Here is a 15,407-nt window from a genome sequence, read left to right as displayed (position 1 = left end):
CAATTAAAAATTGACAGTTAATGTGGAAAAGTGGACAAACCTATTTTTAATCAAAAAAAGAATTCTTTGAATGACCTTGGGCGAATTTCAACCAATGGGCGACTAGTACTTTTCAAACTTACAAAATCTTTTTAATGCTACATTTCTTAAAAAAAATATTATTCAACATACAAATACTGAGTTGTTAACCTAAATATACTGTTGTTTATTATTTCACTGATATAATTTAGATACGAACCCTTGTCATAGCTAATGAGATAACAAACTGAATTTCTGTTTCGTTACCTTGAAGACAGACGATATAATGGCCTACATGAAGGAGATTGATAACAATACGAATACAAACAAATATTTTGTATATAATATCCAGGACACTGAATAAATTATTATTAATATAATTGAAAAAGCATTCTAACCCGACAGTAAAGGAAACATACATCCTTCCGTATGCTTAAAATTGAAAACAGGACACAGCAGCCTAAATGTTTTTATTGTTTTTATACTTTTAAAAATATATACATATTAACATTAAAAATTTCAACAAACTCTGTTCACGATTACATTCATGTTAACACTTCCCGCGCGATTCTTTTCTTATTCCTGCCTATCTTTTCTTAATTTGGTTCTTAAAAAGGTTGTCAGTGGCCAGTATGCCACCTCTTTAGATGAGTGTTTAATCTATGTCCACCAAAGAGTTCGAATACGTTATTCTGAACAACATCCTACTCTTCCGTACATCATTTGCTCTTACATACTTATATTTATTTATTTTATCACTGTTCTAAATAAGTTATAAAGTTACTCGCCTATAATCAATCAATTCGAACTTCATATTTAAAATATTAGATTAAAACTCGAAAGTAATAACGAATATAACAAAAATGTTATATTTAGCTTAGACAAAGCTTTACGCTAAAAATGAAAAAAGAAAAAAAAACCCAAGTTAACAACAACTTAACTCAATAAGCTTCTTAAAAAACTTATCCCTTGTTTGAGTATACGGATACGAAAACTTTCGTTTGTTAAAATTTGTTGTGGAAGAAAATGTTTGATATTAATATGAAATATATTTATTTTTATAAACATTTTCATATTTTCAGAAATATTATAAAACTAATAAGTAAATAAAAGTAACTATTTTTCTTTCTAACCTATAAAAATAAAATAACGAAGGACGTACAATAGTGTACGAAATCGTAAAATAAAATTCCTTAAATCTGCTCTCCGGTAAATTTGATTTTTTCACTTAGGATAGTTTACGTAGGAGCCGTCAACATATATTTCCTAAATAACTATAGTATCCTTATAACCTTATTTTAATGTATATTGTCATAAAAGAAATCTTTACTATGTCTATTTTATTGAGGTGTAAAAATCGTTAAACATAAAAGGATCGAAGTATCAAAAATAAAAGATCGATATTAAATAAAATCAACATTTTATTCATAGTTCAGTACACTTACAATATACATATATATACTACATAGAATATAGTATAAAGACTTAAGTTACCAAGTTATCTAATCTCATACAAAAATAATTAGTTCTCATCCAACCATAACTTGTACTCATAAAATTCTCGCTTAAGAAGTACCAGAACTGGTTAAGTTACCATAAGTTTCCATTGCCGAAACATCTCCACAAAACATTTAGTATTTTTATATTTTTAACATCAATATCTAATATACTTTATTACTTTTAGACATTATAAGTAAGAATACTTTGGCGCGAATTGCGCGTTTTCATTACAAAGTCAAGTGTCAGATTTAGTGAGGGGACATAAACGTCGACATTTTAGTAAGGCTAGTGTTGATACACCGGCACAGTGTCGAATTTTCTTCCTAACATTACATTCTAGATTTACAAAGCTTTCTTAAAAGATAAATAAAACAACGGTAAATAATTTAATAGTACTCACATCGGCATTTATATATATCATTTAGATTATAGAAGTACCATTAATAGTTGGTTTCTGAGACCAAAATCTCTGTATAAAATACTAGCTGTCGCCCGCCACTCCATCCGCCCAAAACTAAAAAAAAAATAATTAGCTGTCTATGTCTTCTAAAGAATGTATTCTACCGGTATATCAAATTTCAGCGGGATCCGTAAAGCTGTTCTGAAGATACTTTCAAACATCCATCCATCCATCCTAACATGTGCATGCATATTAGTAAGACTAAAGTAGTTAGATATCGTCATCCCTGTCATAATCTTTGAAAATAACAGAGAAAACAATGTATTACGAAATGTGAAGACCGTATACAATTTTACATAATACATATATAAAATATTTATACAAAGTGATATGACTATTCTTAAAATAGTAATACATATATAAGCCTTTTCCTAAGACTTTATATTTCACAATAATCAAAATATTAAAAAGAGTATTAGACATTTTTAGCCATTTTTGAAAACTTGTAATTTTTAGTAAAATACAATTTTTCCATAAAAGTACATTCTGGTTTTTTACCGTGAGTTTCTGAGGAAAAAATCTCTGTATAAAACATATCTTATTCATTATCATTGAAAAAATAGAGACTGCGACTTGTGGACTTTCCGGATGAGAGGATGAATGGAAAGGGAAGATATTTTCTTTCTATGTATCCTCTCCTCCGTCGATTAAAGGTAGGCAACGCATATGCAATTGTGTATGTCACTTCGGTATTTCAGTGATTTCAGGTTGCCGCTCGCTCGTTTGCCACCTTATGATATAAAAAAAAGATAACGATATGTTTTAATCAGGGATCTCGGTCTCGGAAACTCACGGTGAGTACATAGTACACAGTGAGCGACGTGCCGCGTTTTCGAAATAATACCAGTCCCACTCCTAATGAAGGGCCCCCGATGGGCTCGAAACTAGTCGGTGTTGCCACCGGACGAATATATGAGTGTTTAGCCGTTTTTATATTTGTATATACATAGTCAAAATTTAGTCTTCAAAAAAATTTTGAAATTATAAAAGGGATAGTAGGAAGTATTTATTGTTATTTAGAATTGAATTATTACGAATTCAATAAATATTTCTTATAAATATTATATTTAAATAACACTTTTATATGATTAAGCAAACAGCGTTTATTAATACATTTTATAACAAAGATCTAGTTATGAATTTAGCAATTCCAGTTTCTAAAATCTAGTGAAAATAATTATATTTCATATACGATATAAAGATAGATATTATTATTAATTTTAACACGATTTAAAGCTTTTTTTTCTCTTATAAAAACATACACGTAGTATTGTGCAACATTTAATAAAAAGAAAAATATTGTTAGTAAAATTTCTTGCAAAACCAACTACGTTATTGTCCAACACTAACCTTAGATTTCTGAGACGAAAATCTCTATAAAAACATATCGTCATCCTTGTAATTTTTAACAAAACAGGGATAACAATATGTTTTAAACTTTGGTCTCAGAAAGTCAAGGTAAATGAATGTTTTTAACATTCGCCGTTCCAACAATACAATATGAACCACTTTAATGTACATTGCGATTTTACTTTGAAACCTTCCTAAAGATAGTTCATAAAAAACCATCAATGGAAATACACAGTTCAAACAAATCTATATTTAATCTTATCCAGTTTCATTTAACAAGATTTCAAGTCTTGAATTTGAAATGTGCGTATGCAGATTATAATATTAAAACAGTTTGATAAATATATATGAAAGTAAATATTGAAGGAACTAATTCACAAGTTAACGATCAGGTAAGGGCATAGAACTTGCATCTACAATTAAAATTACATCTAATCCCAACGAATATTCCAATTACATAAATTCTAATCTGGATAAATTATTATAATACTAAGGAATAAATTCATAATCTACTTCAACATTATCTACAATCTCTTTCTATCTTCTATCTACAATCCAATATCACTTATCCGAAGGTAAAACCTTTTCCTACAATAAATGGACATACAATCGTTTATCAATCTAAACGAATTCCCCTACGGTTACAATTTTTGGCATCGCGAGATAACCTTATTTAGTAAATTGAATAGAATCTGTCAAGTCAATCGTTCCGAAGTCTTTCTGAAGTTGTGATTCTCGCCATAGATTTATTCACCATCTCTTCATCTGAAAATTTTTATTAGTACAAAAACAGGATAAGTATCTTCAACTTTTACTTTTAATATTTTGATTTAGACTGCAACTGCAACCTTCGAATCTGTTATTGCGTTTGCTGAATTAAACTGGTTTAAACGCATTCAAACCTGATGAATGTAAGCTAACAATTTTCCTTAAACCATCAAATAGTGTATCTTACCTCACGTTTAAACAACTCAATCCAGCATTCTGCTGATCATTTGAAGGTAGAGCGATGTTCGTCGGTAGGCTCTTGTTGAGCGGATACCACTGCGCGACCGGCTTGCGAGAGTTGTCCAACATCTCGAGCCAATGATCGCGACCGATGCCGATCAATGAGGATCCGATCGCCGTGCAACCGATCAACTCGTTAGGACCAATCCTAGTAAAAAATTTAACGTAAATAACACTATGGCCCATACAATTTTGACACTGCAATGAATTCTGTATGCTTCTGATGAAGTACATTATTCTAAATTCTATTTGGAACTTTTCTAATACTTACATATCGTAATCAATAACTTTGACGAGCAATGTGACGTCATAAACATTCTCGTACGGCAAATCGAAGACCAAAGCCTCATTGTAAACAGGGCTTAGGGTGTTCTTTTTCACAGTTGTTTTCTTCTTTTTAATTCTTTTGCCTTGACATATCAGGCAAATTTTTACATATGGATCTGTAAGAAAAACTTCTAATTAAATGCAATTCATCAATGGATAGATTTTAATGAATCCTTGGTATGATTAATAACTTACCCGACGACCCATTTATATCCATAGCTTTCAAATTTCTGCCTTTTATAACAGTTACAGTGAGTCGACCAGCAGTGGGCAAGTAGCAGAGGGATAGCATCAACTCGCCCAAATCTTTCTTCTCCTGTCGATAAAATGTTACTATGACTTTCCATTACCATAACCTATCCGAAAACCTATTTTCATCTCTCTCACTCGTTGGAAAAAAAACAAGAGAAGAATATGTTTTATACACGTATTTCGGCAGTGAAAACGCAATGTTTTTAAGTTTAAGAACTTACTAAATAGAAATTATTAATCTAAATAGATAGAAACCGCAACATCGCGAGTAATCAGATTGCGATCCACATCGGGGGCACTAATAAAATCATTAATTGCATTTTCAATTTGATCAACCACGAAGAACGAAGGCATATTGGAACTGTTCTGCGTGTACTGTAGTAGAAAATAAATAAGATAACTAAGAAATTGAATAGAGTTTTGAAATTCGAATTATAACCACTTCAAGGCTCCATTGATTTGAACTTTGACCACTTTTCAAGGTCCGTTTGTCCCTATTTTTATGGAATAAAATATTTCTTGTAAAAATACAATTAGCGGCAATATTAAGCCTTTCTTAATAATTCTGTGAAGTCAAGGTCTTAGGTGCGACATTGATGGAGGTACGATAGCCTCGAAATTCACCCTCGAGGATAGTCCCGGTAAAGAGAGCAAGAAATAGCAATATTAATCCCGAAGTTCTTGATTAATGACACCGAATCTCTCGTAATTAAGCTTCGAGCAATTGGATTACTTAAGTTCATTATTTACACCGCGATAATCAATTAGGAAAATGTTCTTATTGGCACAGTTTTTAATTGGTGACTAAGAGACGCTCAGTGTAAATTTAGTATCACAACTCTACATTAAAGGAAAGTTAAGGTAATTACTAATTTGAGAAGCAGAGATAAACAGTTAATAATATTACGAAACAAAAACGAATGCATAGTGAATGAATTAATGCAACATCAGTTGAATTTGAAGCAATTTTTAATTTGTCTTCTTATTTTTTTTAGTTAATTCCCAGATATTAGTCTGTAACTATAAAATTTACTTGAATAAATTGAATCGCAAATCTAGACTTGGATTCTAGTTTTAAACATGATAATCCACATTGATGAATAATTTAATATTACACACAAATATATCTCCATCTAGTTTTATGTATATTTTTCTCATTTGTCAGTCTTAAAATTTCCAACAATAAAGTTGATTTATGTTATTAAGTTAACAGTTTTTAAATCTCCGTATTTTCTAACTTAATTGACTATTAATCTACTAATTATTTACAACTCCAACATATTATCAATTTGATCTTCTACATCAGTACAAAAGTGCATAATTTACACATATACGTATGTTTAGTGTAAATTTCATCAATCATCAACTTTTCAAAACTCTTTAACTTTGTTATATTGTTTTATATATATATAAAATTCTCGTGTCACAATTTTCGTTCCCATACTCCTCCGAAACGGCTTGATCGATTCTCATGAAATTTTGTGAGCATATTGAGTAGGTCTGAGAATCGGCCAACATCTATTTTTAATCCCGCGCGGAAGGTTTCGCGGGCGATAGCTAATAATATATAAATTTAACATACTAAGCTAGTAACTACCATGTTTCCACCACATTACCACTTATTTTCTTTCCAGTATCACAACTCAAGTCGCATTGTGGTCAAGAATCCCATCATAAAATACCTGAGGCGCTGCAAGGATGTTCATCGTGTATTCAATCTCTTGCGTCAGGTCTGCAGACTCCAGCAGACCTTTCAGCACCACATGACCGATCAGATCATGCCGACTGAAGCGATCGAAGTCGTACACCGAAAACTGAAGGTAGCGCTGACGCAATTCCTCGTATGGCACGCTGTAAGGATGTTATCAATTAGAAATTCGTTTGAATTCACAAGCTAACTACCTGCTCTGAGTTTACAAAGGAGAGATCGAGGGTTTTACCATCTAAACAACAACTATTGAGCTGGTGAATACCGAGAAGAGTACACTAATTAGGGCAGTTAAATTTGTAGAGATAATACAGACGCGTTATGAAACATTGCGGCACATCAACCGACTTATGATCCTTCAAGTAGTAGGTTATTTCTTTGTCATGAATTATTTTCTTTAATAGTTCTGTCCAATTTGTATTTGATAGCATATTAATTATTTAAGTTATAAAAATAAATTAGATAAAGATTCTATCTTCATTATATACCTGAATAAGAAAGTTTCATTGAAGACCGGGTTGAGATTCTTGCGGTGCACTTTGGTCTGGAATTTCTTCTTGCGGTCGGGGAGCAGGAAGACCTTGATGTAGGGATCGCTGCTTCCCAATACGTCCTTGATCGGTAGGTCACGTGCCTCGAATATCTAAAGTTATCAAAAATGAGAAATGATGCATAGAATTTGACTACCTTGATACTTTTAATTCATATTGTATGAGAGAGTTGACTTTCAATACTATAAAAAAGATACTGGTTAAGTATAATTAATTAAAAATTAATAATCCCGACTGGCTGTACCTCTTAAAAATGTATGATAGTAATTGACAGCCAGACATATTTTAATTTTTACTCTTGCAAGATGTTCTTAAGTCGCCAGAGACGATTTTTACAATAAAACGTTTTGAATTGACTATGTCATTTGGTTATTCGAACTTTCGACTCTATTTGGACTATGACATTATCATATTCCGCTAGGAAGAATAAGAGAAATGCATTCAAGCCTACCTTCACCACAAGTGCCTCAACTTCCTGATCGTATTTGAGAGCGAAGTGCAGTTTGCCGCAAAACTCCAACTCCCCGCTGTCAGTAGATGACTGCCGCACCAGCTCGTTCTTATATAGCTCCGGCTAACAGAAAAAACAACATTAAGATTGATTCTAGTAGGCGAAGCGGGGATTTTTGGATATACTCCAGTGTTCCCCCCTATCAACTAAAGGGTTCCTCCTTTAGTATTACTGCCTTGCACCTAATCAAGTACACCTTCACAAATAAAAAGCTACATTTAAGGCCGCACGTTTAGAACAGCTGGAGCGACCCCTACTTGTACGTTTTTTTTTTAACAAACATTTTTAGACAAAAGATCCTGGAGCTGTCGCTTGTCGCGCTATAGGACGGGCACTGATGATTTTAGTAATTACTTGACATAACCACAGTACTCTACCAAGAAAAAGAGTATCTTTGTTAAGATTCCCCTTTTTCTTCTTAAGTTAATTCATCAACGTCAGTTTGCTGCTGACTTTTCAAATATAGCCAACTTTGTGGACAAGATACTACCTCGAAACTAAAATAAAAGACAATTTATTATTGATTTATTTGTAATTCCCACTTTTTTACATAAACAATCCTTTGACCACTTTAATTCAGTTATAGAAGTAATGAAACTAAAAAAAACATAAGTAAACAAGTGGTACTACATTAAGGTCATTACAACAATGGCTTAATCAAGAAGCTTCCTTACACTGACTGAATCACAATGGCCAGCAACAAATCACTCAAGTTTTAATCTTTCCCTTAACGCCTCGCTTGTAATTACCTCTTTACAAAAATGTTTGTTAGTGTTTATGATTTTTTTTGAACCCTTGAGTTCGGGCCTCTGATACCATCTTGGTTACTAACGTCGGTGGCTCAGGGGACAAGCACTTGACTTGCAATCTGCAGGTCCTGGGTTCGAATCCCGCCATGTACCAATGTACTTTTCGATTTCCAATTACATATGTACATTTATCCGACGTTCTTACGGTGAAGGAAACCATCGTGATGCAACCTGCACATATCTGAGAAGAAATTCAATGATATGTGTGAAGGCAAACAAACCGCACTTGGCCAGCGTGGTTGACTATGGCCTAATCACCCTTAACTTAAGGTAGGCTCCGAGCCCCTCGGTGGGGACGTACAGTGAGGTGATGATGAATTCTTTACTACACTAAACTACTCAACTATATATATACTTCTTCGAGATTCATTAATTTAAAAAGTAAAAAAAGATGAAATACATAAAACACACTGAATATTCTATGCTGATCATGTACCATGCATAAGCACCCGAAAAAAAGACTAATTTGTATAAATTAAACTTCGCAGTAAGTGAAACCATGTAACATGTCTAGTGTAACTAAATAAGCTCGCATTTATTAATTTTTCAACAATGATAATAATTTCAGAAATAGTACGTGACTAGTTAAATAACGTCGGTATTATAAAAACCACTAATTGACAAGGTCAGAATTACAATTCGGATTCCGGATGACGTCAGAGCTCGGGCTGGTAACCCTGGAGCGAGAAGTCAAGGTCTGACCTGGATACGTGTCACGGTCGCCGCTCCCCCGGGACATGCGTGCGCAACGGGACGTCACGAATGGTAAGTGATAACACGCTTTACGAATTATTAAGGCCTTTGAAGAAAAAATAAAATCTAATATGTATTGTGATACATCAAATCATATTTGTGGGAATAAATTCTGAAGCTCAAGAAAATAATGCTAATAAAAAGTTTACTCCAATAGTCACATTCTGCATAAAACATTTCACATTTCTAACTTAATTTAAAATGTTAGCTCACACGTCAGAGGTGACAATAAAGCTACCAGAGAGAGCTTTGAAAAGGCAAGAGCTTTTTGAATAGGCCACGCCGGAACTAGTCGAAAGCTCGTGCCGGATGCTGCGCTCCGAACACCCGACAACTGACATGAAGTCGCACTCCATTGAAATTCATCGCGTTTCACCTTTTATTACATTCTCTATTTAAAGAATTGTACTCAAGCGGCGTTTATAGTGTTCATATGTTTATTGTTCGTTTATATCAGTAAATATTCTTAAAATGGGTACAGTCAGCTGCATAAATATGAGTACCCTTACAACATTTTGAAAACTTGTATCGGTTTTCGGTTCCAAAAATACGTATGTCATTAGCATGTTACCATGGTCGGCAGAATACATACGGAAGCGTGTATACATTTTTTTTGAAACCGAAGGTATACTAGTTTTTGTAGCTTTGAATATGTATACATATTTAAGCAATTGTACGAAAAGTAGCTTTATAATATAATACGTACTTTATTTACTTATAAAAATATTTTTATTGACCTATAAAAATTAAACTTCTTGTATGATTTTTTTATATCATAATGTGGCAAACGAGCGAACGGCCACCCGAAATCGCTGAAATAGTGAAGTGACCGTTGCCCATAGACATTGCCGATGCCTACCTTTTAATCGACGGAGGAGAGGATGCACAGAAAGAAAACATTTCCATGCATCCTCTCATCCGGAAAGTCCACTTCCACTTCCCATCCTTTCCTTGTAAGAAAAATGGTGGGAAGGAAAAGAGGATTAAATTAGGTCTCCGGGACGTACACTCATCAGACTGTACGCAGAATTGCTTCCACTTGGCGCCTGTCTTCTGTGTGGTCGTGGTATTTCACCGGGCGAGCCGGGCCAATTCATGCGAAGATCTTAAAGCGGGCTCTACCACTGTTAATTTATTGTACTAAATACATTTTGAATATTATTATAAAAGCCAGTGTTCATTGTATTATTGATGTCTTGAAGACTAAATTAAAAACACTAAAAATTGGAATTAAAATTATTTTGATTTTTGATCTCTGAATATAATAAAATGAGAATAAAATCGAGAAAACAGCCTTCAAATAATAATCCAAGATAATTTTTATTCTCGGCTATTTTTCTTTTGTTATTTTAATAAATATTTTAATTCATCAAAGTAAAATTATAGTCTTTTGATAATACATTTATATTGAATTATTTATGTTAGTTATAATTTCAAGAGAATTGAGTAAAACATTAAAATAAATTTTCTTTACAAAAGCTGGAGTCTCTTGATATATTATTTTGCAACCTGTTATATTCTCACGGTCATTTCTAAACGTTTAATTCAAAATGTCAATTCGTACTCCAATATAGCTCCAAGAAACTCAATTATAAGAAAATTAAAAGGTGTGATTATGACACTTATATTATAATTTTACTAAATTACACGTGTAATTAAAATAAGCGTAATTTAAAACACGGTATTTATTGTAGTAACTTTAAATAAACAATTGAAAACAATAAAATACAATAAAAACAATATCAGAATGCTGTTTTAAATTATGTATTAAATATAAAATCAAACGTACTAATTCGATTTAATTTATGCCAAATACAGTATCAACAGTAGTTTTTAATCTTACTAATATTATAAGTGCGAATATTTAGTTGGATAGATGAATGGATGTTTGTTTAAAAGTATATCCAGAACGGCTGTATGAATCGCGATGAAATTTGGCATAAATCTAGAACAAAGTCTGGTAGAACACATAGGTTACTAATTAAGTTTTTTTTAATTCTGCGGAAACGGAGTCGCAGGCGATAGTTATTTTATTTATATAAAATTAATTTTTATATTGTACTCCATAGCAAACTTAAATAATAACTTGAGCAAAATTATATAATTATTATATGTAAATAGAATATTTAAAACATAATAGAATAAAACTCGAAAATAATTGTATCATTTGGTAAGTGGAAAAATACGTTGTCAGGGCAAAAGATCGTTGTTTTCCGGCAATAAACATTGAAGGACCAATAAAAATCCCTTCAAGGACGAATTACTTTGATGTTTATTTTTACATCTTTGTAACATTCCTTTTGCAACGCTTAGAATTGTTATTGGTATTTCACTACTTTTTAAGATAAAAAATCAAATCATTTATACAAATTTTTAAACAGTTAAATGAAACGAGCCACTTCTAATTACGAGTGATATTTGCTTTGGAACATCCACAATAAAATATTGCAAGTTGTAAGATTGTTTTGTGCAATTGTTTTATTTGGAGACACAACTGTAGACAATTTAAGAAGTTAGAAATTGTACGTGAAAATGTTTTTGAATACCTATTTCAAGTGATGAGTCAGTTAGTAACAAATATCTGATTATACGCCCGACCCCCATCATGTTGACTAAAGGCTTAATTATCTTTAGAACGCCTTCTCGGAATTTGTAGAGAAATTTCAGTCTGTAGTAACTCATAAGACATATCAAATCATATTTAAAGGACTAATTCCAATAAATTTAGAAATTAAAATACAAACTTCATTAGTAACCTATGTGTTCTTCCAGACTATGTTCGCCTCGCGCTCATGTCTGACGGTTGTCATAATTGACGCATGACGTTGGCGCTTAAGACAACCAACCAACCTTACCAACCTTCTAATATCCATCCATCCGAACATTTGCACTTATAATATTAGTAATATTATTATAGAATTATTAAGATTTTACCTTTATCAATCCTATAGATGAATCAGCGCGCTCCAAGCTGCAAATGCTGAACTGTATAGAAGGCAGGTCCAGTCGGTGAGAGAGTTGACGTTGAAATGTCTGGTGGCGGGTGGGGACTATCGGTAGCGTCGTCTGACGGAGCACCTAGGGAAAAACAATTGAAGAAATACTATAAAGTAATATAGCCATATCTATCATTCTATTTGAAAAAGACAGAGACGAGACTACTTGTGGTAACTCGTGTCACTGTAACAAATATTCCGTATATCTAATCTTATATCTTTAAATTTATATATATATATTTATATATATATAAGAATTGCTGATTTAATTTGATTGTCGTCTTCTTCTTCTTGCGGGGGCGATAAATGGATCTAGCTAGAAATCATTTTTAGAAAATGTCATTTTATTCGTGTTTTATCAATAATCAACTTAAACATAAACTTGGAAGAAAAATAACAAAAAGGAGGCGTTTGAGTAGTCATTCATCATGTTATTAGTAATTCGTACTTAAATATAATTTCCAAACAACACAATTTAAAAAAAAAATACCGAGCAAAGCTCGGTCATCCAGGTACTTATCGTAATCAGAGTTTAGGTCACTTAAGCATTTCTTTTGTGTCGATATCTTGTACTAAATGTTCACCGAAAGACATCCTTAGTTGTTACTTATGAGTGTGGTCATATCACCTTTTTGATACGATAGCTTTTTCCCATGATTTCATCCGCGCGGAATAAAATTCTACTAAAGTACAGCTTTTTATTGGCAAAAGCATTATTGAAATTGGTCTAGTAATTTTTTAGTTAATTCACTACTTACATAAAAACAAATATTTCCTATGTATACCAAACACTATTTAAATAACAATATAAAATATTTTACTCCGTTATTTTTGTTATAACACAAGGGTTCAAACAAGCAGCGGGAACACCGAGGTGTTCAGCGACGCCCATGGACATCGGCAATACCAAAGGAATCGCAGATGCATTGCAGGCCTTTGCAATGGTGATGGTATTCCGTTAAATGTTATTTCTTAATAATAAAATTAGTAAACAAACGCCTTTTAATATTATAAATAAATGATTTCAAGTTAATTTTAATTAACAACTTCAGAATAAGAATCCAATTTGTTTCAATTAGTCGAAAACAATTCAGCTAAGAAGAAACACTCTTATATGAATCGAAGTGACCTTTTTGTATAATAAAAGTCGCATTTGCCAATAAAGTCTTGTTAGAAAGGCTACAAAGTGTATAAACATTATCCCTCGGAAAGCGTTTAGTTCTTAATGTTATTTATTTGATACCACCAACAGGCCACTTTCTTAAAAACACATGTAGTATTCGTAAATACAACGCAAGTAAAAGTAACTTGAGTGGATCATTTTTTTTTAAAACCTAATAGATTGTTTGTCATCACTTTCTCGTGGTTAATTTTATTGAATCAAACATAATGATATCTCTATTATACTGTTGGAGTCATTTTCTATATTGAATATACACTAAAGGACTTTAGTGATGAACTCAGAGTGTGATTATAAAATTAAAAAATATTTTTTTTTACATAAAAATGTCTTTGTTAAGATTGAAATGAAAATAATCTCTTTGTGACTTTAAAAGTTTTAAGAAGTTAAAAGGTAATTATTTCAAGTCTTAGACGAGTACCTTTGGTATTGTCAACGAAAACAGCTTGAGGCGATCAGTTTGCTTCTCTTTCATTAAAATTACCATTTTGTTGTTGTTATTATTCGTAATATTAAAGCTATTATGTGCTTTGTATTTGTAAATCCCTTTTTATAAGCTCTCCAGACTAAAAATTTAGTCGTTAAAAAATGTCGTGTAAACTATTTCGACAAATTCCATCATCATCATGATCAACCTGCCCTTATCCCTATCGAGGATCGGCACAGTATGTACTACTCCTCTATACATCTCTATCAGCCGTCATATCCGAATCTACCTACTTCCAATGCATGTCCTCTTTCATACAGTTCATTTCATAATATCGACAAATTCCATACTATATGTAAAAAAAACTTAATAAGTAGAGTATGTGTTCTTCCAGACTATAATCTATATCTCTGCCAATTTTCATAGAGATCGGTTTAGATGGAATTACCATCAAACAAACATCCATCCATCTAAACAATCACATTTATAATATTAGTCAGAAGTAAGATTCATTTTTGGATATCACAAAATAACCAAAAAAAACTAAAACATCGAATCACAAAAATTAAAATAATTAACCAAGGATGCAGTATTTAGAAGCAAACTTTCAGAGTTCCGAATATCAGATTTTGCTATAATATCGGAAGCGAGTACCAAACAGGATTAAATTCCACTCAAATTAATTGCTTTCAGATGGATGCTTTCATAACCAACATTCGAAGTGATCCGATGCTAGTTTGTTAACTCTGTTTATTGTTTGCAACCGAACTTGCGGTCATTCGAGATCGTTAGTACAGAGAACAAATAATTAATTTCACATCCTCTGAAGTTATGGGTGTGTTTTGTAAAAGTGGAAACTACAAATTACATCTTAAGCTTTACCGATATGATTTGATTTAATGTAAGTAGTGACAGGGTGAACAATTTCTTTGACACTATAAGAACCAAACGCATCGTTTTGTTTTAATAGCAGAACAAATTTTAATTCAGTAAATTAGTAGACTTTGGTAAAAAAATAATGAGACCTCTCTCTTATACTTCATAAACACGTAAAGTCGTCATATATTATTAACTTAAGAAGTATCCAAAGGTTTACTCGCATTCGTCCACTCCTCTTTCACACTGCACCTTTTAGCCTCGCGATCATTCAGCAGCCGCTACGATCTTGCCGATTAAGCGTGATAAAGATATGAATTTGTTATCAAAACATTCTGTGAACGGCGCGAGGTCTACCGTGCGTTGATGAGGCGTCGACTTGCCAACAACCCAGCGTATGGACGACTCATCGACGTCTCGATAACATTAAAGAATTGTAGTATACATCTTGTCCCTCGTATTGATATCTACTACGGTAATTATCAGGCGACACGCTGTTTACCAATATTAATTAAAATCTGTAAAATTAACATCAAAGTTTCTGAAGCGATGTTTATTGTATACTAAACTAGCTGTTGCCCGCGACGCCGTCCGCGTTGATATATAAAAAAAACTTAATAAGTGTAGCCCACCCCACCATCCATCCATATTACATCCATCTAAACATTCGCAATTATAATA

General features: G+C 32.5%; 1 protein-coding gene across 3 annotated transcripts in view; it reads right to left on the bottom strand.

The window, feature by feature from the left end:
- Positions 1-3,415: 3,415 nt before the first annotated feature.
- LOC106120649 (synaptotagmin-10) overlaps positions 3,416-15,407 on the bottom strand; it is a 44,983-nt gene continuing 32,991 nt past the window's right edge. For all 3 annotated transcript variants that reach the window (XM_013316015.1, XM_013316016.1, XM_013316017.1), the window contains 8 exons: positions 12,182-12,325; positions 7,626-7,748; positions 7,112-7,266; positions 6,598-6,766; positions 4,859-4,979; positions 4,608-4,779; positions 4,284-4,484; positions 3,416-4,093 (listed from right to left, as the gene is read on the bottom strand). In XM_013316015.1, the coding sequence (XP_013171469.1) occupies positions 4,090-4,093; positions 4,284-4,484; positions 4,608-4,779; positions 4,859-4,979; positions 6,598-6,766; positions 7,112-7,266; positions 7,626-7,748; positions 12,182-12,325 (1,089 nt within the window). In that variant the 3' untranslated portion in view covers positions 3,416-4,089. The remainder of the gene's footprint in view (positions 4,094-4,283; positions 4,485-4,607; positions 4,780-4,858; positions 4,980-6,597; positions 6,767-7,111; positions 7,267-7,625; positions 7,749-12,181; positions 12,326-15,407) is intronic.

Source organism: Papilio xuthus, unplaced genomic scaffold, assembly GCF_000836235.2.
Source record: "Papilio xuthus unplaced genomic scaffold, Pxut_1.1 DF826949.1, whole genome shotgun sequence".
NCBI classification, from domain to species: domain Eukaryota; kingdom Metazoa; phylum Arthropoda; class Insecta; order Lepidoptera; family Papilionidae; genus Papilio; species Papilio xuthus.
This window is presented reverse-complemented; position numbering and strand designations above follow the sequence as displayed.